This window comes from Dermacentor silvarum, chromosome 1 (assembly GCF_013339745.2).
Source record: "Dermacentor silvarum isolate Dsil-2018 chromosome 1, BIME_Dsil_1.4, whole genome shotgun sequence".
Classification (NCBI taxonomy): Eukaryota; Metazoa; Arthropoda; class Arachnida; order Ixodida; family Ixodidae; genus Dermacentor; species Dermacentor silvarum.
This window is the reverse complement of record NC_051154.1, coordinates 76,571,261-76,595,106: the sequence shown is the minus strand read 5'-3', so window position 1 is coordinate 76,595,106 and position 23,846 is coordinate 76,571,261. Positions and strand designations below refer to the sequence as shown.

At 44.6% G+C, this 23,846-nt stretch overlaps 1 protein-coding gene across 4 annotated transcripts in view; it reads right to left on the bottom strand.

Moving 5' to 3' along the window:
- The window catches only part of LOC119466563 (coiled-coil domain-containing protein 102A-like), a 43,438-nt gene that overhangs the window by 4,797 nt on the left and 14,795 nt on the right, over positions 1 to 23,846 (bottom strand). For 3 of the 4 annotated variants that reach the window (XR_007467632.1, XM_037727088.2, XM_049670019.1), the window contains 6 exons: positions 23,237 to 23,345; positions 19,083 to 19,199; positions 15,940 to 16,143; positions 13,873 to 14,043; positions 5,117 to 5,220; positions 3,627 to 3,672 (listed from right to left, as the gene is read on the bottom strand). Coding sequence is in view for 3 of the 4 variants with exons in the window: in XM_037727088.2 (XP_037583016.1) it covers positions 3,627 to 3,672; positions 5,117 to 5,220; positions 13,873 to 14,043; positions 15,940 to 16,143; positions 19,083 to 19,199; positions 23,237 to 23,345 (751 nt within the window). In the remaining variant the exon portion in view is untranslated. The remainder of the gene's footprint in view (positions 1 to 3,626; positions 3,673 to 5,116; positions 5,221 to 13,872; positions 14,044 to 15,939; positions 16,144 to 19,082; positions 19,200 to 23,236; positions 23,346 to 23,846) is intronic. The other variant, XM_037727094.2, reaches the window with a different exon arrangement.

Here is a 23,846-nt window from a genome sequence, read left to right as displayed (position 1 = left end):
TAATTTACACAGTAGAAAACGAAAATGTGACCATTCCCCACCTCAATTCGGAGTTTAGCACATTTTTGTTTCCTTTTGATTTTTTTTTTGGGGGTGGTTATTATAAAAGCAGAAAATGCGATTGAGACACGATTACGGCACGGTACATTAATTATGCAGTAAACTAATAAAAAATGCACTGATGCCAAAGGCCTTGCATTGTATGGGAGATACAATTTAACAAGGCCATTACAGACAAGGCAGGTAGACATTTAGCCAGCAACTACTATATTGCTGGTCAGTAATGAAGGTAGCTGCACCGTAAAGCTATGCAGATAATAAAGCCACATTTTGTGGTATGTAGACAGCCAACGATCTAACTGAACCGAAGGGAGCACTACAGATGTGTGTACACGTTGTCCCTGAAAAAGTAAAAAATTAAACTTACCAGTAAATTCTGCTCTCATGCTCAAACCAACTAATGACTGGCAGCATTTTGTTGCTTATCTCGTTTCACGTCATGGAACTTGTGATTTCATAAATATACTACTATATATAATTTTTTTTAATTTGCCAACAATATTTAACGGCTATTGAGCTTTACTAGCGAAATGTATATAAAGCAAAGCCTGACCCAAGTTGGCATGGAGAAATACTAGATATCCTCATGCAGCAATAAAACCTTGAAGCCAAAAGAAAAAACAAGCTTTCTTGCATGAAAGTCCTGCTGCAGAACAACGAAAAATGAAGCACATCCAACAGCCCCAAAGCAGATGCTCTGGCATGTGATCCAACTTTTCACTTCATCTAGGCGCTGGCAGCAGGCAGCACCACACTATGTCGTCATACCCAATTTTGAAGGCCACTAAGGGAGGCTCAAGATGACAAGCAGAGTCATCCATGGCTCATTTATTACACTGTGTTACTTCAACTATTGAATGCATTAGGTGAGTGAAATGCAGCTCACTCTGCTGAGCGATATGTACCTTCTGCCTTCTGGCTAAGCTCAGCTGCAAGCTGTTAAAAGGCCCCTAAACCACCCAGAGGTCGAAATTTAGTTGTGGTGTTGCAGTTGTGCACGAGTCTACAACGAACACGTAGCCGCGAGAATTTTTCGAAATGGTACCGTAATAGCGGAGTTACACGCGTTTGATGATCGAAAAATGGCCCTCGCTCGTTTCGCTCTTTCCTTCGCTACGGCTGGTCTCTCCTCCTCGCCGATTCCTGCTCCAAATGTCACGTGACATACGTCATCGCCAACGCGCTTCTCAAAACACTGCCTACTTCTGGTTAAGCCATGTCCACGCAAGCCCACGACCTGCGCAAGCCATGCTAGCGGCACATATGCGGACACGATACAGCCTCCAGTCTGCCGCGCGAGAGGTGTCCAAAGTAGACGACAGTTCGGCCGGCGCCCCACCCGCTGCACGACTAACGGGCCAATCGACGACCGCGAAGCGGCGCGCCTCTGCCATCGGCAACGAAAACATCGGCTGCAGCTGAGTGCACGGCTACCGACGGGAGACGACCGGCTCGGCTGTGGTCGCATCGTAGCCGACGGTGCCGCTAATATGAACGTATTTTTCTTCTTTGTGTACAATTATTGCAAAGAGCGATAACAACGATAATAAAATATTGCGGCTTGTGAGCGTCGGTAATTCATTTCGAAGCGCCGTCCGCTTTAGCTTTGAAGGGAACCGGAAAAGGCCTAGCGACGATATCGGCACCGTCGAGCAATCAGCGGTGGTGAGGCTGCCGCACAAATGAGTGCCGGTCTCATCCTCTCTATGCACGGCAAGGAAATCTCGTCGCTTGCGAGCAAAACCGCTGTCGAACGGCGGCCCGCGAATGCCAAACGGCGTGCGGCGAGTTAGCGTGCCGGTAACGTGGACGTGAACTCGGCGCTTCTCGGCTACCCGCTGTTGCTGCGGTGCCGGCGCGTGTTATGCGAAGCGTGCCGCTATAGACCCTGTGTTGCGCGCACGTCTGGAAAGGCCAACACTGTCGCACTATGTTCGCGCAGCTAATGAGACCGCTAAGCATGACTGTGTTGGAACACGAGCGATTTTGCACTTGCGTTGCGGGCTGTAATTACCGATGCGCAAGCGCGCACAAGCAAGCAACACGGCGAGGACAAGCAGGGAGCGCGTGTACCTGCTAGCAGACAAACCGGAAGTCGTAGGTTCTTGTTCGACCAATGGACATCGTTTCCGCCGTTGACATCACCAGATTCCCCCTGCTGACATAATGACGACCGCTGGGGTTACCGGAAAGGCGAGGGGAGGAGAACGGCATTGTTTTTTTGGTTTTGTGGCGCGCCCGCGACGCTGCAGCGTTTGGCATCGTTGATCGTGACGGCATTCTGAACTCGATGCGCCTGTTTACTTGCAATGTTCAAAAAATATCTGAGGTGGTTTAGGGGCCCTTTAAGAAACACCATAAATGCACCTAAGGAAATCTCAAGTGTAAACAGATAAGCCACTAAATTTCTCACAATCACCTAGGGGAAGATACAGCTAAGCTGCGATGATTGAAGCTTGAACACTTCATAAATGTCATTGGTCCATAAAACCATCAAAAGTCTGCTTTTGGAACTTCATGCAATTACAACTTCATGCAAGGACCATAGTTTTAATAAATGTAGGTCTTTCAGAAGAAGTGGCCCGTATTTTGCCTAAAACATGAATGACAAGACATTCATTCAAGCTTCCGCTTAATAAATTCAAGTCATGCATCACTGCTAAGGGTGATTCCACACATAGTGCACCATACGTTAGGTTTCACAGCAGACAGTTCGCTTAATAGTGGTATATAAATAGGTGAATAAACACAATTTGACAATTTTATACTTTGTTTATTTGCTTCCAACATAACTGGATTCCAGATAACTTACAGCCCATTTTGTGGGTTTCAGACTCGTTTAGGCACATGTTTCTCGATAGTAATTGTTGCCCTCCTAACGACGTGTTCATAAGAGCCAATTGTGTGCGAGGTGCTGGCGATATTTATTACAACAGCTGCTACCAGAGCGGTGCCATGCATTCTGTTTAGGTCAGGTTATTTTTGTGTACCACGGAAGGTGTCAGCTCAAACTATTTCATTTTAGTGGAAATGAATGCATACTCTTGTGAGTGTCACTCCACGCTGCAGCTCACTACCCAGCATGTCGATTCACGATGCCATCTCGAGTCAGGACTGCTACTTGAGAGGACTGATACGGCAACATGTTTATTCTAGAATTTTGTTTAACTTTACAGATACAAATTTTGGTGCCATTAACGAACTCCACAGCCATAAGCCAACCACATGTGTGCTATTACCTCGTGCCTCAAAACTGTTCACACGAGCAACGACGGAGTCACCAGCCATTTTCTAAATTTCATAAATATAAATTGGAGTTTTCGACGCCAGCAAAATGGCACATTGGGTACTCAAACAGTGCATTCTACAACAATATTCCAAAACGGAAGTTCACTTGTGTCTCTTCATTGGGTCAAGATTTCTTTTAAATGAAATTGAAAGTCAAGCTTAACATATGGTGTACTTAACATGGAATGGTGCCCTAAGTGAAAACAGCAGGCAAGTTAGTAAAACAGGGCATAAAAATGAAAGGACAGAAAGAAGAGCTTGGATGTTAGTGCCAGTACCTTGACAGTGTCCAAGTGAATCGATGCAACCAAGCATTCTTGTTCGCTTTAGAAAGTAAAGGAAAAGAAAGAAAAGTACAGCCAGGGAAAACCACTCAGCAGCACTTCGTATAACAACAGAAGCCCATGATGAAAAAGTGTGGTCTTATCACTTGCACAACACACAGTCACACATCATTTGGTAAAGCATACTCTGCAAATAAGATGAACTCAGAGTCTCGAACTGCTTCCTCTGTGCCCTTCAAACACCTGCACTACTATACTTTACAGAACTGGCATTTTAACTAGCATACTGTGACATACTGTCCCTAATACTATGGTCATTTTGTATGTGCAGCACCTCCTTATATACATGAACACAGCTTGTAGTGTTATTGCTTTGACTGATATGTACATAACTGAAAAGTTCAGATCTCTCAGTACACTAAAACTTATCATAAGAAGCCAACAAGCAATGACACCAAGCACAGTATAGGGGAAATTATTTGGTTTTTAATATAAGTGAAGAAATTATAAACATATGGAAATGAAAGTGGATGAGAAAACAACTGGCCGCAGGTGGGATACGAACCCACATCGTCGCATTACATGTGCGATGCTCTTACAGACTGAGCTACTGCGGCGACATTTTCCCATCCACTTTCTGGGGTATTTATATGTATTTACTAGAACTAACCCTGGGAGTGTTAGCCAGTGCCACGACTCACAGCCATGGCAGTGGATGTATAACATCCTATCTACTGCAGGCGTTGCATAGTAATGTGAAGACATGGGTTTGTATCCCACCTGCGGCAAAGTTTGCCACCGTGGACCTCAAAACATTTTGGTTAGGGACAGCTGAAATGTTTCCCTTGCTCTACGAAAAGCCTGTAAGATTGTTGTTACAGTTTTCGACAACATATGCATGTGAACGTGCATTTTCAAGACTTGCTTACTTCAGAAGCAAGTATTGCAATTGGCATAACATCCGTGCAGACATGCAGCTATGTTTAAGTTCAACCATGCCACAAATTGACGAGCGAGCAAAAGCAAATTAAGTAGGGTTTTTTTGATGTGTTACTTGTGCATGCCTATAAATAGTGTCCATGCTTATAAATACTCGCATTATTTGCTGCAGTATCGTATATGACATGTTACTTATGCAATCAATTAGCAGTGTGCATTTCACGTTGTAAATACTGCCATTCTTTGGCATGACATCGTACACACGATACCCCACAAGTTCACATTCATGGTAAGGACTTTTTTTTTCTTTCTTTCCTTTTTTTTTTTTCTGGCCTTCCAAATTTCAAGGGTCGGCCTAAATTGAGTAAATATGGTAACTTAGTGTGGCTCTTTAGTGTCCCTTTAAGGCTTGATTACTGTTTTAAGAAAATGCATGAGAACGTGTGAACAATATACTCTCAAAGGATAGCGGGCGTGACTTAAAGGAACAAAATAATTGGGTCAAATGCATTGTGAAAGATGGATGCATCACCATCTAGACTCACCTTGTCTGTAAGTGCTCCAGCTGCATCTGCAGTGTTTCAATCTGCTCCTGCAGCTCATCATTACTGCGCTGAAGTTTGCGAATACTGTTGGTGGCAGTGTCAGCCTTCAGGAGATGGAGAAGGGCAATGCAGCATGTCATAAAATGATGTATATAAAACATGACAAACAAAAAACAAAAGCTAGACATGCTGCACAAACTTGGAAAAGTTTCATGTCATGATATGGACAATAGGGTGACTACACTGCTATATATGTGGATGTTCTTGGTTAATCTGGCCACAGCAGATGTAAAATGGCACATTGGCACAAAAAAAAAAAAAAAAAAAGAGTGAACAGCTTAAAAAAATTACAAGCACGCTTTTACATTTGCATGTGCTTTCTTAGGCATCCCTTTCAGAAAGTGGGGTCACAGTTACACATGAGGGACTGGAAAAGGTCAAAAAATAGTTCTCTTGTTCACACCCTGAGGATCTTGAATGCAAAATAATTCCTCCCAAGGCAACAGCACTTAGCAAAAACAATCACATAAAGATGTTGTTGATACCAAAAGTAGCAAAACGTGATTTCTACAAGATGATCCTACATAGTTTCACTGGTGGTAGTACAGCATAAGCAAGGTGTTCAAGAAGTGCAATTATTAGTCTCAAGTGTTAGCAAATATGGCTTTACAAATTAAAATGCAGAAAGAAAAATAAAAAGATAGCAATAACATAAGAACATCTGACATGTCACAAGAGCTGTAAAAAGTTAATAGATGTATCAATTTAGGATTGAAACTTGAACATGGAACAACATAACCTGACTGAAACCTTAACTTTTTTTTACTGACTTTAATTATGACTTTCAATTATGAACTAAAGTGTAACTTCACAAATTAATAAAAAAATCACACACGGGAAAAAGAAAAAAAAAAAAAGGTTAGTTTCAAGGCTACAGCACTTTGTTCCTGTCAAGTTGGTTTTTTGGCAAATGGTGACCATTGCAGTAATTCCAGACTCAATGTACAATTGACCTTAGACTCAAGTGTACATGTACACAGCAAGACTAATACTTTGGCTATAAACACAGGCCCTGTAAACAGGGTCTGTGTTTTTTCAAACCAATCAGCCAAACCAAACCCGAACTGATATTCTTAAAATGTGCCTGAACTTGAACCAAACCTGAACTGAAAAAATAAAAGCGGTTACCAGTTTGGCACGAAACGTTTCAAGCATATAGGGTGATCACAGGCGCTGAATAGATTTGCAATTTTTCTAATAACTACTCCAGTCAGCGTGCCCAACCAGCAGATTGTTAAAACTCGCGAGTTGCATTGTGTGCAGAATGGGAATAGATGACGGGTATGTGCTGGCAACTACAGTCGCCTTGGCAGAGATGCTTGCACTTCTGAACTCAGCCATGCCAATTGTGTTCCGCGGCCAAAAAGTTGTTTCAGGCGCTCTGTGGAATCACCATTTCTGGTGATGTTCCAATTTGGCCATCAGATAATCTCGTTACTATAACCAGATAAACTGTAAAACACACACGCCAGGATACACGGAGAGGATAAAAAATTATGTCCTCAAAGAAAGAAAATCAATGAGTTCAGCTGCACGGTTTACTGTAATCATAACACTGTGGTCAGCTTTTCACTGTGCAGTAACCGTGGCTGTAAACAGCATGCACAATCTGCTTTTATTACGTGTAATGATTCAACACACCGTTTGCCACCACCAGGAAAAGTATAACACTCGTGGAGTTGTAAAGATAATTTACGTGGCACAATATACATGCTTTCGACATTTTTATTAGTGCTTAGCCAGCGCAAGACTCTGCACCATTTGCAGATGTGCAAGAAAGATCATCACGGGGTTCAGCGCAAACTGTTCTTGTACATTGTTCAGAAGCATCAATGACCTCACCTTCTCCTAAAAAAGCAGAAAACTGAGCAAAATGTCAAATGCTGACTTCTTTCTTTGCTACAGATTAGAAGTTTGGAGTTGTAATTCGTGCTGTCTTCAACACCGCAGATCACATACCGGAGCTCGCTCACCACCACCAGTCCAGTATTAAATAGTACAGTAAAGCCTCGTTCGCATGTTTTGGGAAAAAAAACATGAGAAAAAATGTACTAACTGGGAAAACATACAATCCGAAGTAACTAAAAAATTGGACAGGCTCAACTTTAGTTGACATCTACATAATGCAAAGCGTTGCGCAAATTGTTGGCATTTCCAGGCGAGACGGGTGAGCAAGTATGGCAGTGAAGCTGCCACGGTGGGTGGGTGGGTGGCTACTGTTTTTCAATCGCGCATTTCTTGTTTACATGGGATCTAGCAGCCGTATCATACGTATCACACGATTGCAGTTTGGAAAAGTATTGAACATTGGTGCCAAAAGATTGTGTTTTCCAAGAACGCATGAACCGGTAACAAATAGGCAGCTCCGCTGTTAACGAGAGCTCCACTGTTAAAAAGGTATGGAGCCAGCACATCACAATGTCCATATCTATGTGGCATCCTCGAGGTCATTATCACTTTTCTTTCTCTCTCTGCAGTGAGCCGTGCAGGCTGGGAGCTGTGCGTGGCCTCCGAGATCACATTGGCACCGGAGATCACAATGGCACAGCACCAAAGATTCTTTTGTCGTTTTATTAAGACTGCATCGCACACATGGTTGTGTACAGGTTCCACGGTCCGCAAAGCCGTCTTCTTATTTCTATGTTCACAATTGTGCCCCCCATTGGGCCTCATCATCATCATCAGGCTATTTTTATGTCCACTGCTGGACGAAGGCCTCTCCCTGCGATTTCTAATTACCCCTGTCTTGCGCTGGCCGATTCTAATTTATGCCTGCAAATTTCCAAATTTCATCACCCCACCTAGTTTTCTGCCGTCCTCGACTGCGCTTCCCTTCTCTTGGGATCCATTCTGTAACTCTAATGGTCCACCGGTTATCCACCCTACGCACTACATGGCTTGCTAAGCTCTATTTTATTGTGATAGCAATTATATGGACACTCTAGGCGAAATTCTGCTGTCGTCGTCATCGTGAGGTTCCGTATAAAGTCCACGGGTAGAGTGTACTAGAATGGGGGAGTGGGTCCAGTGGACGCCTTAGCAAGTGCCGAGGGTGAAGCAAAAAACACGGAAAATGAAGCGGCGCTGCCATCGCCTTATTCTGAATAACGTTGGCTACGGCCATTTCAGCAGCGCTCATTGGCTGAGGCCAGCTCGCGGGCTGAGTAGCTGTCGTCTGCTCGACGCACCGTCATTGTTGCGTCATTTGCATTCTTCCCGCCATTATTTTTCCATTGTATTTACAATAGATTGGTGGGGAATAATCTTAGTGTTACTGCCACCGAGTATCCGCCTGTGAAAGCTCCATGTAGCTGCGGTAGGGTCTCCGACGCGACAAGCGTCCAGCCGGCGAGTGGAGCCGCTCATTCAGGAGAAAGCCATGATGTCGCCACCTCGATTTTCAATAAAAAATGCCTCGGCACAGAGCCCTTGTTGGACCCACTCCCCCAATCTAGTACACTCTACCACGGGTGATAAAACCGTCGCTGCGCACCTTATGCTGTATGTGCGAGTGAAAGCGTGCGACGGTGAGCCGGCAATCGCAGCTTACATACACAAGGGCGGAAAGCGGGAAAGAAGTCTTGTGCGCGACTAGAAGTCTTCTAGTCTCGCACAATGCTTCGGAGGGAGGGCAGGGAGGTCGAGGGGCCATGGCTTACTGCAGCCGCGCGCTCCCGCCACGCCGGAGGTCTCCGGGGGCACGGTGGGCAGGTGGAGGGGCCACGCTTTACTGTGCCCGCGCGCTCCCACCGGGCCAGAAGGCTTCGGGGAGGGGGGGGGGGGGGGGGCGTTCTGCGCCACGAGCGCCCGCCTGTGCGGCTGTATCTTGAAAGCCACCTGCGGCGCGGCAGAGTCCGCCCTCCCTGTGTTTCCGCGTCTAAGATCGCATTGATGCATGCGCCAGCACGAAGCTCAATTCGCTCGCTGCTGCTGCTGCGCTCACTCTAGCATTTTGACAGCCAGCTTCCGCGATCATCGAGTTAGATGCGTTCATGTTTGCCTGTGCGCACATGACACCATGCTTGTTAATTTAGTTAGTATGCCTATGTTTACAAATTTATACGGCTGATAAAACTACTATCCTTACTTTGTATAGCTGTCCACTAATTTGCTATCGCAATCGATGCTTCACGTTTCGAGCAAAACTGCAACTTTCTTTTTTCTCTCTTAATATCCATTAGAATATTGGCTATCCCCATTTGCTCTTTGAACCACACCGCTCTCTTCCTGTCTCTTAACGTTACGTGCAACATTTTTCATTCCATTTTTCTTTGTACGGTCCTTAACTTGTTCTCGAGCTTCGTTGTTAGCCTCCAACATTCTGCCCCATATGTTAGCACCGGCAGAAAGCAATGATTGCACACTTTTCTTTTCAGCGACAGTGGCAAGCTCCCATTAAGGATTTGGCAATGCCTGCCGTATGCACTCCAACCCATTTTTATTCTTCTCTAAATTTCCTTCTCATGATCAGGGTCCCCTGTGAGTAACTGACCTAGATAAACGTACTCCTGTACAGACTGACTGGCGATACTGAATTCTTGTTCTCTAGCTATATACTTTCTCTTGCTATATGCTTGCTACAGTTAAACCTGCTTATAACGAACCTCCATATAACGAATTCCTGGATATAACGAAGTTTTTCGATTCCCCCCCGTTACTCCATAGAAGCACATGTATTTGAGACCTCTACATAACGAAGTGGCAGCGGGAGACCCCCTCGATATAACGAATTTCCCCTTCCGACCACCTAGAGATTTCGCCCCAAATTTTGTCATTTTTGCGCGAGCAGCAACCGGAAGCACCTTCTCCGCCGCGATGGAATGCGAAGCGGGCGCACGTGTGCGTGCGTGCGTGTGCGAGACGGCCCTGCATCCCTCGACCCAGCGATCTTGCCGCCGCGGGCGTGACCTTTCCGCCTCCCTTCATTCAAATCTGATCCTGCCGCTTGCCGCAACTGGCCTAGCCCGCCAAGCCGGCACTCTCTCCTTTTCCAGCTGATGTTGCCGACGCGCTGGTACACGCTGTGGCACATCAGACTCGACAGTCAAACGCTGGCGGCGTGTGGAAGCGCCGCTGGAGAAGCGAGCGAAGTGACCTTCGTGCTGTTGTCTATCGCTTCAACGCAAACTGAGCGCCGAGAACACACAGCACGCAGAAAGCTACAAGCCGCCGACGCTGCTAGACTCTGCCCCAACGCAGATCGCATTCAAGATACGGCCTGCGCGACCGCGCGCCGCCCCACTATCGCTATTGGATAGTTCCCTCGCTCCCTCGCCGGTGCCTCGAGCGCAACGGAAGAAGGCGCGCTTCCTCCCTGCTTTTCTTGCGCGCGCAACATTTAGACGCGGTCGTCGGCTCCCCTCGCACGTTTTCACTCGCACATACAGCATACGGCGCGCGGCGACTGCGTTATCGCCCTTGGACTTTAGGGTACGGCCACGCTAGCGGCAAAAACACGCAGCAAAAACGCGCGTCAGAAACGCGCGGCAACGCGTCATGCCGCGCGCAGCAAAAGCGGCAGGAATCGGGGGTCTTGCGGCGTGCCGCGCGAAATGGGTTCTGCGGCAAATGCCGCGTGCCGCGAGATGAAGAACCAATCAAGAGCGACGAGGGTGACGTCACGGAGTCATCACAACCGGAACGCCGCCGGTCCGCGCCGGGTTTTCAATCGACGATCGCCGTCTCTCGCATGAAACAACGAGCGCTCGCGGTGTTGCTCGCCCGTTCGGAGAGCGCGGGAGATTTTATCGCGCTGCCGTGCGGCAACTTGCCGCTTGCTGCATGACGCGCGCGTTTTTTGCCGCTAACGTGGCTGTACCCTTATATACGGAATATCTATGAGCCAAAACCAATTTTAGGGCCACAACTCGTCATGGACACCATCTTTATACAGCAAATACGGATTTCAAGGGCCATACTTTTGCTGGCGGAAACCGAAAATACGTCATAGTTGTCGCACCTGGCACTTTGGGCGGCCAATGCCATCGTCAAGCCACCAAGCCAAGCGACATGAAAAGTAAAAATGGCCGCTCGGGCCGGCGCGGGGTGGCAGTTCGCAACGTATGATGCGGGAACGGTCCCACAGTTGCGACGCAACAGCAGGGTTACCAATGCATTGAGTTCTAAGGGAGCTGTGCCGGGACCGGTCGAAAACGACGTAACAGCCGGGAAAACGCAGCCCCCGGGAACCTAACAGCGAGGTTCTACTGTAACACTATACGACGCTACGACGCCATCGTGACGCTCGCTCTTCGTTTCCGATGCCTCGCGCTTGTGCGAAACGACACGCGTCCACGCATCCGGTACCTGGTGTGACATTCCGAGGATGAGTGCTTCGACGAAAACGGAAAACGGGTGCGCGTTACAATTGAGGGCGCGTTAGAACCGAGTAAATACGGTAAACGTTTATTTTTCGAATTTTCGTGCCGAACCTGCATATAACGAAATCCTCTTTATAACGAAGTTTTTCGGGAATTTGTCAATTTCGTTATATCCAGGTTTAACTGTATATACTTGCTTATACTTTCTCGTTTAAGGCCCTCAATCATTTGTTGTAATTCGTCCCCACTGTTCCTGAACAAGACAATGTCACCTGCAAACTGAAGGTTGCTGAGATATTCGCCGTTGATCCGCACTCCTAGGCCTTCCCAGTGTAATGGCTTGAATACTTCTTCTAAGCATGCAGTGAATAGCATTGGAGAGATTGTGTCTCCTTGCCTGACCCCTTACTTGATAGGTAATTTTCTACTTTTCTTGTGGAGAACCAAGGTAGCTGTTGAATCTTTGATCTTTGTAGATATTTGCGAAGATATTCACGCATGCCTCCTGTACTCCTTGATTACGCAATGTCTCTATGGCTGCTGGTATATCTACTGAATGAAATGCCATTCGGCAAATACTGCAGTAAAGAGCAATAATGGATATAACAAAATACTGGATATAAAGAATTAATTTCAGCTCCCCCTTCAACTTTGTTTTAACGAAATTCGAGTGTAACCATTTCACGTTTGCCCCTGTAACGTCATCCCAAAGCCACCGCATAGCTGGCAATGCAAGTAGCCACCACTCAGTTTAGACTTCACGGCGCCACAGTGCGACATGCTTTCAACCCCCCTCCTGCCCTGTTTCTCTTGAGCATCTTGTTTTCCTCCTAAAACTGCATCCACTCTTCACGCCCCTGCGTGACGAGTGGATGGAAGGAGTTTGGAAGGAAAGAGGGGAGAAGCCTCTGGTGGAGCGTGCAAAGCACTGGGTGTCACGCAAGCAGTGTATGCAGTGTAAGCTCTCACTTTCACCCTTGTGACGAAGATCAGACATGGCCAGGCCCTACAGTCCCGGCGACACCATCAGGAGCGAGTGACATCGACCCTGAGTGCCAAGTTTGGTCGGTTCAGTTATCCCTCCTGTTCAGTGCTTGATAGACCCTTCTCTACCCTAGATACTGCATAACGTGCATGCTGCCTGGATAAAGTATCGGCGCTGTTGCTTTCGTGCGGATGCGGTGCTGGTGTTAAGGCCAATGACAGCAAATCTTGATGTGAAAGCTGTGTACTGGCCGTGCTGCGCATCTACACTTCTGGCAATTTTTATCATGATGGGTACTCCTGTTGCAGCTGTGAAGCATCCGGTCCTTCGAAATGCTCAGTGTCCAGCATTACCTTTGACGACGGTGAGGCGAGCTGGACTTTCAGCAGTACTTTCATGTACCGTAGATAGTTAGGCATCATGTTACTTAAGGCTTCTTTACACAGAATTGAGGCCGGATCCTATTTTGCTTACGAGGCAATCTTGGCGAGCATGCCACACAGCATCAGCAAAAAGTTAGTAAAATCAAATGAACAGTTATGTCTTTGGTGTTTCTTTCTTATTAAAAAAGAGTATTTTTTTTTTCGAAAATTAGGTATCTTTAGCTTTGCACTCGATGACCGCGCTTGCATGCTCAATATATGCTCATTTTTCTTGGTGATTTGTGGACATTGTGATGCATAGAAAATAAGGTGCTTTGTAGTATGTTCGAGTCTAGTTTACTTCATATTACTTCAAAATTGTCACTTTTCACCTGTATCGCTAAACTGCAATGTGCCATTTATGAAGAAAACTTCATAATAATTCGGTTGAGATCGTGACATATTGCTTTTACATATACTGAAATCCGCATGTTTATACTTCATTTAAGACTATTTTATACGGCTTGGACATACTCAGTATGAATGATGATAAAAGCAAACGCAGGTAAGAGGTAGTGCAGGGACAGATGCATCAAGGCACCGCACCACGTGCCACATACTTAAGCAATGTTGGTGCCTAAGAAGACTGTCTTTACATGCATGCCTGCTTTAGCTGTATAACATTAAACTTCATTAATAGATATACTTGTAAAAACAAGAATTCCTGTCTTCTGCATGCCAAGGAGTCCATTTATGCATTCGGACGAAACTTCCGCAAGCGCCATGAAGACACATCGATAGAGCTATGCAGCATGTCACCACAAGGCGGGATAAAATGGACTGCGTCAATCCAGTTTGCAAACAGGTTTAAGAACCATTATTAATTATTCATCCAAATCGTAAGGAAATCGAGAGTGCATTGTACCTGAACCTGAACTGAACCAGTATTTTTTTTCCGGTTCAGCACTCCGCCTACAAATGCACCTGCCATTGAAATAAATACATTCCAGTTTTCAGAAAATGACGTACCTCATCTTCAGCAGTTGCGAGTTCTTTTTTGAGTTCATCAATACGCCCTCGAAGCTTCTTCACCTCTGCCTCGTACTGCTCCGATCGTCGCAGTGCATGAGACAATTCTGTACTTTTCTCCTGGAGAACTTTCTTCAGTTTGCTATGAGCATGCTTGAGGTCAAGTAGTTCCTAGAAAAAAGTGCAAGTCGAATTGAACAAGACTGCCAGGCTTATTCTTTGACACACTTAGTGTTCTCTTTCGCGGCCATCGGTGGGGCGGCGTTTATTCATATCAACCGACGCGGGTCGAAAATCGATTCGTTACAACCGTTCTCTAGCACGTTGCAAAGTAATGGGGCTCGGCCGGCACCACAGAAAAATTCGTATCACCCGGAAATTCGTATTAGCCATGATCGTATAATCGAGATTCCACTTAATGTATATTTTGATGGTCGTGCGGGTTTCGTTCATTTTAAGCGAAAGTTCATCTTAAGTGGGGCCGTTACAAGTGGGCTTAACTGTATTATTTATAATACGCTTCGTGCATTCACAGTGCAATGACTAATACATAAAATTAGTTAAAATATGGTGTTTAACATCACTAATCAGCAGAATGGCTTATGAACAATGCTGTGAGGGAGAGTTCCAGATTCATTTTAACCATTTGGTCTTCTTCACCGTGCACCTGAAGCACGGTAAGAACTGTTTTTGCATTCCACTCCCATCGAAATTAAGGTACCGCCACTGGGTATGGCTGATAGTTGTAGACGAAATTCTAATTAATCTTGTACATGGGATGTGAGGACCCCTTGGACCCCCTCCTCCAGTTCAAGCGCAACTTAGGCCATTCGCCCATGCGATCACTGGGGACATGCCATTCCAGCCTTATTGTGGATAGCATACATTCCCTGCAGCCACTGGTGCCCGCGCAATGCAGAGCCTGCTGCTCTCGCGCGAGCGGCTCACTTTACGCCATGCGCCATGCGTACGAACAACGCCTGATGAGAGGGCCTCTCTCGTCCTCTCTTCGGCATCTGTCTCCATAAGCATCGAAGTACACACGGCACGGCAGATTCACCTTCACACGGCAGATTCACCTTTAGACGCTCTTGGCTATCGGACGTGCGGAGCTAAGCATCTTCTTAGGCCTTAGCTAGCTGATACTGGGCAAGCTAGCCTGAACCTCTACACGTTTAGGATTACAGTGTAAATGAACGCAAATTAAGTACATTAATGTCAATGCAATGCAAATTTTTTTCCCGAAGACCAGTCATGTTTTGTTTCGGCACCCACAAAATGTCCATGTTCGGTGGTAAAATATTTGCTTTCAAAAAGTAATGAAAGTTTTGTGACTACTTTATCTACAGAAGAGCCATTCTTACGAAATCACCATATGCTGGCACCATGCACTTGGCAACAACACTACAGTGCTGTGCCAGTATATCGAGGATGGTTACTTTCAAAGCACAATTTGTAGATGCTGTCACTTCATAAAATATCATCATGGAGGAATTGTGATCGCAGCAATTTAGATACAAGCAGCGCTCCTATGCAGAGAGATGCGGCCGGCTGAACATTTTTTGCCAACCATTGCCCACTTTAAAGGTGTGGCAGATGGGAGGGGCATTCTCAGTGACGTCACGCTGTTTGCAAACAGGGAGAAGTCTATGCTGCAGTGATGTGCAAGACCAAAGTCAACAAAACATTGAGGTACATTATATCGAGGTCCAAGTGTATTAAAGTATTTGCACATTCTCAGTTGTAAATAACCCCTAAACTACACATTCTTCTTGGAACTCCTGAGAAAATTTAATGAACTTCCAACGAAATGATTATTTCTGATGGTGGAAACAAAATACATGTTACTGTGGTAATTGACGGCAACTCTGCCCATGAGGTCACTAGAGATTCATTACTAGGCGAGGCACCGACAGTTGTGTCCAACCAGCCAAGTAGCAAGCATGTTTGTATGTTATTCATACAGCTGCGAATCACTTGGATGACTAGGACTAGCCTTTTGTGGCACGCACCTGTGCTAATAGGATGTGCATAGGTTGGGCTTAGAAGTTGGGTAAAAAAAAACACCTTTGTACGATGCTGCAGCTCAGCCTGAAGTGTCTTTTGGTCAGAGCATGTCGTAGGAGACTGGGCTTTACGCTGCAGACACTCATGCATTTCTTGCAGCGATGCACGCAGGTTTTTGTTGTCCCGCTCCAGTGCTAACTTTTCTGTCTCCAGGCGCTCTCGTCGACCCCATTCTGCAGCATTCTCACCTTGCAGTTGCACAAGCTGGAAAGATGAACAGTAATGCACAGACATTATATATCCTGATCCCAAATTTTCCGACGGCTGTGCGAAAACACAGCCGTCGGTTATAACAACCCACTTATAACAATGTTCAAGAGTCGAGACAATCCCTTTGTTATAACCGATAATTGTTATAACCAGGTTGCACGAAAAAGGCAGAGGGGACAAACATTCAAACATTTTATTTAGATAGAAATAAGCACAGTCGAACTCACTTATAACATCATTAATTTTAACAATACTTGAATGTAACAATGAGCACCTGCCCCATTCTGAACTTTTGTGTGTTCTATGTTAAAATAAACTGCATATGTACTACAATGTTCCCATGTCGCATTATTGGCTATCACAGTAAAATCTGGCTCAATTAAAAAAATGCCAGCCGCTTCGCCACCCCCACCTTTGAGCCACAGACCCCGCACATCACGCCTAGTTGCCATTCTCAGGTCTCTCTTCCACCCCCGCGACTTCGGCGAGAGGGTGGAACGGAAATGAGAGAGGGGCGTGAGAAAGGTGTGCCATGATAGGTGCACGAACACAAGGGTGGTGGAGCGGGTCTTGTTTTTTATTTTCCCCCAAGAAATGCGAGGATGGCGGGGCCATGTGGATGGGGGAAAGGGGGGAGGGGGGTGCGCGTGACACGGGTGTGACAAAGGAGTCACAATTTTTTCTTTAAGGATTTTGCATTCTTTTTCCTTTCGGAGCACACACTCCGTAGCCAGATTTAATTAGTATAAACAATAACACGGCATGGCAGCATTGTAGTAAGCAGTTTATGTTACCATAGAGCACATACAAAAGTTGACAATGTATTGACTGCTCATTATATCCGATATATTATTAAAACAGGTATCATAAGCGGGTTTGACTTTAGTTCAATAATGGTAAAAAAAAAGAAGAAAAAAGCATGCCTCTCTGTATTAGGACAGACAGGCGTAATTAAAACGTGCAAAGGATGCCAGTACTCCTAGGATTCAATCCAAGAGGTGCACAGTGAGGCAACTTATAGTAGGGTGTCTCGATAACAGTGCTGCCTTTTATGGGACAAGGGTTCGAAGCACCTCATCATAGCCGGCCACCTGTGCATCTCTGGCGTTTGCTACACGCAACATCTTCCAGCTGTGGTACACATTAAAGCCAAGGGCAATCTTTTGGGATAAGGATTTGGGATTTCAGAATAAGTTAGTTCTGTAACGATACTCCTTCTGTCAAGTGCCGACAAGTGCAGGCTGCATATTGAACGATTGCTGCATGATTTCTGTGTTCCTCACTGAGGTGTGCTAATTGCAAAAAGACCTGTGGTGCCTTTTCGTGTGAAGGAAACAGTGACTTAGTACATCGCCAACAGCCGAATTCATTATCTTCCTCCCCCCCCCTGTTCAGCATTCACTAACTTTCAATGGTGTCGTACCACCCACAAAACTTGGAGGCCACTTATCTATGTCCAAAGCAGTGTATTATTGGCTCCTTTACTCTAGGTCCAATGTATACATGTTGCAATGTTGGAAAAAAAGAAGTCCTGACCCAGGCTGGGTGAAGTTATCCAAAATACGCCAAATGTAGCAGAATGTAACAGGTCTAGCCTATTAGCACAGTTTGGTGCAAATGGCAGAACAATAGCATCACTGCACCCAATTCTTATGAAGGGATGTCACACACATTCCCCAAGGTCTCCTGGCCCCACATGGCATAACTTTATGGCATTTCATGAGAACGAGAAAAAGGTTTCATGACTGCAAAGAGTTGATACATGTGTCTTACTGCACACTGAACTTAGACATCGTAACAAGCGCTGATGGACGGGAACACAAAGAAGACAAGTAGACTGGACAGGCGCTACTTGTCTACTTGTCTTCTTTGTGTTCCCGTCCATCAGCGCTTGTTACGATGTCTAAGTTCAGTTACAACCAACTAGCCCAAATTTCTGCTTTAAATTACTGCACACGTTTCTAAGACACCACTGAAATGCATGGGCTGCACGAGTAAGTGTAGCTGTACACCAATAAATTCAATAATATTTTAACTTTTGCATTGCAGCCCCATTTTGCAATGACCATAACAGCACAGATCCAAATGAACTATAGAAATGGTTTTATTATCAGTGCATTATTTTTCTTCCTTTAGTCAGTTGCAGCCATGGCAAAAGTAGAACTATAAGCATGGCTTATATTAGCAGTGTCCCAAAAAAGAATGTTTCAAGAATAACTTATGCACGAATATATGCCACGGAGGAGCCCAAGCGATAGTGCAGACATAACTAGAATTGCAAATGATACAAGAGCCTGCTTTGTTCCACTATTGAAAAAAGAAGAAAAAGAGACTTGACAGCACTTCATTTCATTACTGTTGCAGAAAAATTAGGTTCTTAAACCACTGCAGCTGGTGTACACCATCTAACCATTAGGGCAGATAAGCCTTTTCGACAATATGCACATGAAGGATTTTTTTTCTTTTTCGTTAGCCTTACATTTAATATCTATAATGGTAGTGATATGCAGTGGCAAGGTAGTGGTGGCTCTAGATGCGGCTTCTGCACAAAATGTAGCCCATGAGAAAGTCACTTTATATGGGGAACTTAGCATGCTATAAGCATGCTAAATTCTTTAAATTCAAATGGCTTTCACTGACGCACCCCAACAACCAATCAGGCTTCAAGCTCGTAACTTTCCTCCTTGTCCAGCTAGACTGTTTGGTGTAGCAAAAAAGTGACACACACTTTTATCTTTACATTATTAATTAACAGGTGGAGTGCCATGTCATTTGCTACAAAGAGCTTGAACAATGCACAGAACTGGCTCTTGCATGTCATATCAAAGAGCACAGCGCAGGAAGCGTGTGATGCAATGCAAAATCGAGAATGAAAGTGCTGCATTTCCTAAACTGGTTAGAAAGTGCAGCCAAACCAAAGAGACATAACTTACCTGAGCCCTAAGCTCAGTCATTCGCTTGTCCAAACACGTACGGCCACTTGCCTCATCTTCCAGGTCAATAAGAATACACTCCAGCTCATCTTGGTGCTCTGCTCTCACTTGATTAAGCTGCAAATAAATAAGCAATTCATGTTTAAAAATGGTTGGGCAAGAAATAGTAGCAGTCGAACATACAACAGACCAGGACAGCTGCAAGGTTATGTCGAATGACTCTTGTAGCATTTTCTGTTCAGTTTATCCCCAAGTAGTCTTCCCTTAAGCTTACCTGTAGGATGTTTAAATGAAAAAGAGCCACCAGATATAACTAGGGTTAACAATAACAAGTTTTCAAATATTCAACATATTTCTCTACCTACATAATGTATATGATTATTATCACAAGTAGCTGCGCTTCCTGCTGTAGTTTACAAGTCACTAATGCTTAGTTGCAAATTGACACACATGACTAGTAATTGGATCTTTAGGTACTAAAAAGTGCTGTTTAGGCACCAAAAAATAAGCACTTAGAGCTGCATTTTAACATCTAAACAGACAAAATATGGCACTATAAATTTTGCCAAAATGCAAAATAATTTAATACAGTGTACGTGTAACAGTGTAGGGTGTACGGTGTACGGCTGCCTTTACACAGGGCTGTGAATATGAAAGACCACAGTGTGGATAGTTGATGTATTTCAACCAACCAGAAGTTCAGATTACAAAGAACAAATGTAAGATGAGCAAGCAATCTCGGCTTAATAAAGCTTCAAGATTACACTTAAGCCATCACTGAAGTTGCATTCCTGTGACACAACACTATGTTCAAAACCTTCACAACTACTACTTTTTACAGCCACAGTCCTGTAAATATTTGGCAGTTTGGAGTTTTATGCGATTCAAATATGGTCACCAGAAAACAGTCCCACAATTACTATGTGCCCACAATTATTCCACTAAATTTCACTACAGGAAAGAGCTCATTTCCGACTTGAAGTGTCAGACAGAATATTAGCTTGAAGCAAGTGAGTGAGTCATATTTCAGGAATTCAACAGCGAAAAAAAATTGGTTTGAGTGAACACCCTCGTTCTTTGCAATGTGTGTCCATTAAGCTGCCAAAACCATTCTCGACATTCAGAATGGGCTGCCGCACCTGATCATTAAAGCACAGACCGGTTTGCCCGGTGTACTCTTTCCCCCAATTAAGTTGGATGAGATACACTACCCCTCACACACGCGCGGTAAACCTCCTTGCATGTTTCGCGTTCAAGATGGTAAAAACAAGCATCACTACTATATGCACAAAAGCTACTCTCCAGAAAATGACTGCACACGCTTCAGAGCAGAGCTTACTCTTATGGGCAAAGCTGTGTACCCATCACCATTGATTTCTAGCATTTGTGAAGGCATATTGAATAAAGCGACATGTGCATCAAATTTGCCAATAATGCACAAAGCAAGAAACTCAGACCCTTGCAGGTGGTCTCCTACATTCAAGGATTGTCTCAAAACATTAAAGAAATCACCAGCCCTTCCCCTATCGAGAAAATGGGGGTAAGCAAAGCTTGTCGTGTGTACATCTGACCTTTGTCAAAGTAACGTTCGGAAGCCGTCGCCTCAGGATTCTCTGATCGTCGCTGACAACGGGCATCGGCTTCGGAAGCCCTCGCCTCAGGATTCTCTGCTCGTCGCTGACAGCGGGCTTCGGCTTCAAAAGCCCTTGCCTCGGGATCGTCGGCTCTTCGCTGATGGCGAGCCTCGGCTAGAATCGGCACGTCGATGACGAGTCCTTTCCCGAGCGAGTTCACGGCGGCGTTCATCAAACGCAGCTTGCTCCTTTGCAGACGCGAGGCCTTCCCATCTGTTTGCCGAAACTGATCTGAGGCGAGGGAAGCCCGGCGGAGTGCGCGCCAACCCGCTTTCCTTCCATGTCACTAAGGCCTCGCGACACACCAAATGAACCTGATTGGTCGTGTGCGTATCACGTCATTTCCTTTTTTTTTTCTCTCTATTTCTTTCTGTCTTCCTTCCTTTCTTTCTTGTCCCTGGTATGTGCCATTGAGCTTGGACCCTTTCTGCACTATCACCAGTATCGGCCCACTTTTCAGCGTGACACCACCACCACCACCGACAGTTGTGAGCCTATAAAGAAAGCTTCGCTTAAAAATAGTCTCTCATGTCATGTCAGCACCTTGCTAACTGTCAAACCTCTGTGCTGTGATAAGTCATAAGAAAAAGAAGGCATGTGATATGAAACACGCAACCAAGTTTACAGAGAGTGTGTGTGTGTGTGTGTGTGTGTGTGTGTGTGTGTGTGTGTGTGTGTGTGTGTGTGTGTGTGTGTGTATGTGTCAGGGGTAGTGCATCTCATCTTACTTAGCTGCGGGAAAGAGTACATCAGGCAAGCTGGTCTGTGCTTTAATGATCAGGTGCGGCAGCCCAGTCTGAATGTCGAGAATGGTTTTGGCAGCTTAATGGGCACCATTGCAAAGACTGAGGGTGTTCACTCAAACTAAGTTTATCAGCAGAGGTAAAGATAAAACTGGGAGTGAGGTAATAGAGACCTATTACATAGAGTGGACGGGTTAAGCTTGTGTCCAAAAGCCGTTTCTGTATTCCTTCACCATTGCTTAGCAGTGTGGTTACAGAAACGAAGCACATAAAATCTTGGAATACTGTGTGTACAGTGCCTATTTTATCGTTCTGAAAACTTATTTCCCGTTGAATAAGCATGCAGTTTGGCAGAAATTCTGATGACTACCTTTAAAACCACCCAGTGGGAAACCCGAACTACTTCTTCTACCACTAGATGAAATTAAGGGTACCAAACTGCATACCTGAGTCACTATTTTGTGCATTCTACATAAAGCTTTATGGTAGTGAGAGTCTAAAAAAAAAAAAAAAAGATAGAGAGAGAGAGACTTTATTGACTTATACGAGCTCTGTACTTAGCTCACAGGCTCACTGCATTTTCAGAAAAAAAAAAGCAACACAAATTCAAGTGAAATAAGAGCTGGATGAAGAAACATAGCTGCGCGCACACGCACACATACAAACACACACACACACACAAAGAAGATAATGCATACTACGTCAAAAGCTGAATAAAGCACTTTAACCCTTTAAACAGAAAAAGATATTTGAGCTGTGTCAGTAAATTGCCCTTCCATAATACCAAAAAATGCCACTTTCACTGTGATAAGACACTTGGTAAGCCAGAACAGATGCAAAAACGAATGACGGGTGGTGACATGCCTTGAAATTCCCACATCAGCTTACAATGATGCCATGGATTTTGGCACTGTCTGCTTGAGCCCAGTTGAATTTTTATCGGTCGAAATGGACTACATTGTACTCTAAAAGAGCCAAAGACTGAACTTAGAAAGTCTTAAGAACTTTTACTGAACCACAATGGCCGAAATGCGAAAAAATACTTTTCAATTCGTGATGTCAGATTGATGTACAGGCCTTAGGCTCCTGGTGCGAAATTAAAAAATAAAACTGAGTGTCGTGTTCATTTCTAATATTCTACCTATTACCACAAAATCAACAAAAGTAGAGTTCTTCAAGAATACTTCATCAATCTAAACTTATTCAGTGTTTCTCTTATAGTCAGTGACAATTTAAGAATTACAAGGTTATACATTATGTAGTACACTAGCCAACTAAAGTAGTTGGCTAGTGTACTAAATTTGCATAGATGCGCCAGCCAATTAGATTCGCTTATTTACCTGACGTCAAGCGCATTCGCGTGCATGAAATATTTAGTTTCTCCATACAGTTCGGTCGTTGCGGTTTCAGGATGAAATCTGACCGTACAGGCATATTTTATAGGGCATCCTGATGTCACTATTCAGCCAAAGGTAATATTTTAGCTTGAAACAACTAGTATCTTTTCAATTTCTAACTAGAGTAGCATTTACATTAGCCGACCAAAGTCATTAAGCTGTGAGCAACGCCAGCTTGTTCAGCTCTCTTTTAGAGGTGAAGAGCAGGTGCACTACATTTTTGTAAGGGGCGCTTCTTTGTAATTCTTAGGTTGTCACCAATTATAGTGCCTTTTTAAAGCAAGGCAGTAACACACTTTGAATAAAAATAAATACTAAATAAAACAGCATCATATAGCATAATGCAGCAAGCCACTTGAGCCATTGAAACTGTATTTCACCTCTTTGAGTGTGTCCTGGCGAGATTTTCGAAGCTCGTCATATTTTGCCCGCAGCTGTCCAAGCTCAGCCATTTGCTTCTCAAGTGCTTTGGTCAGTTGGCTTTTCTCCCTAAAATATGCAAAATCATGCTTACCTGTTCAAAGCAACACTTTTGGGCACCGTGTTGCCTTTCAGTACTGTCGCAGGAACCCAGAGACAAACACCAGCTTCGAGATAATAATTCCAAATTGCAGCAAAATGCATTGGTTTCTGCTGAAGTGTTATTTCCCCAAGTAAAACACTAATGCATTTCATACATAGCAGATTTAGGACACAAATATCTCAAAACTGGGATGGTGTCAGAATTCCTAATAAATGAATGGAGGAATGGCTAAGCAGTGACAGGCTTCAATTTCACAAATGCAAAATGCGCCCTAATCTTACTGACAATGTTAAATAGCTGATTGCACAGCGTAATCTGCTTGCAAATAATGCTCGCCTCTTTAATTAATCTAACCCAAGTGGCAGCAGTGTACATGGGTTATCTTATTAAGCCCTGCAATGTTTAAAAGAAAGTACACCCAGCATCATACTGCAACTGTATAACAAGGCTAACAAAGTATAAGACAA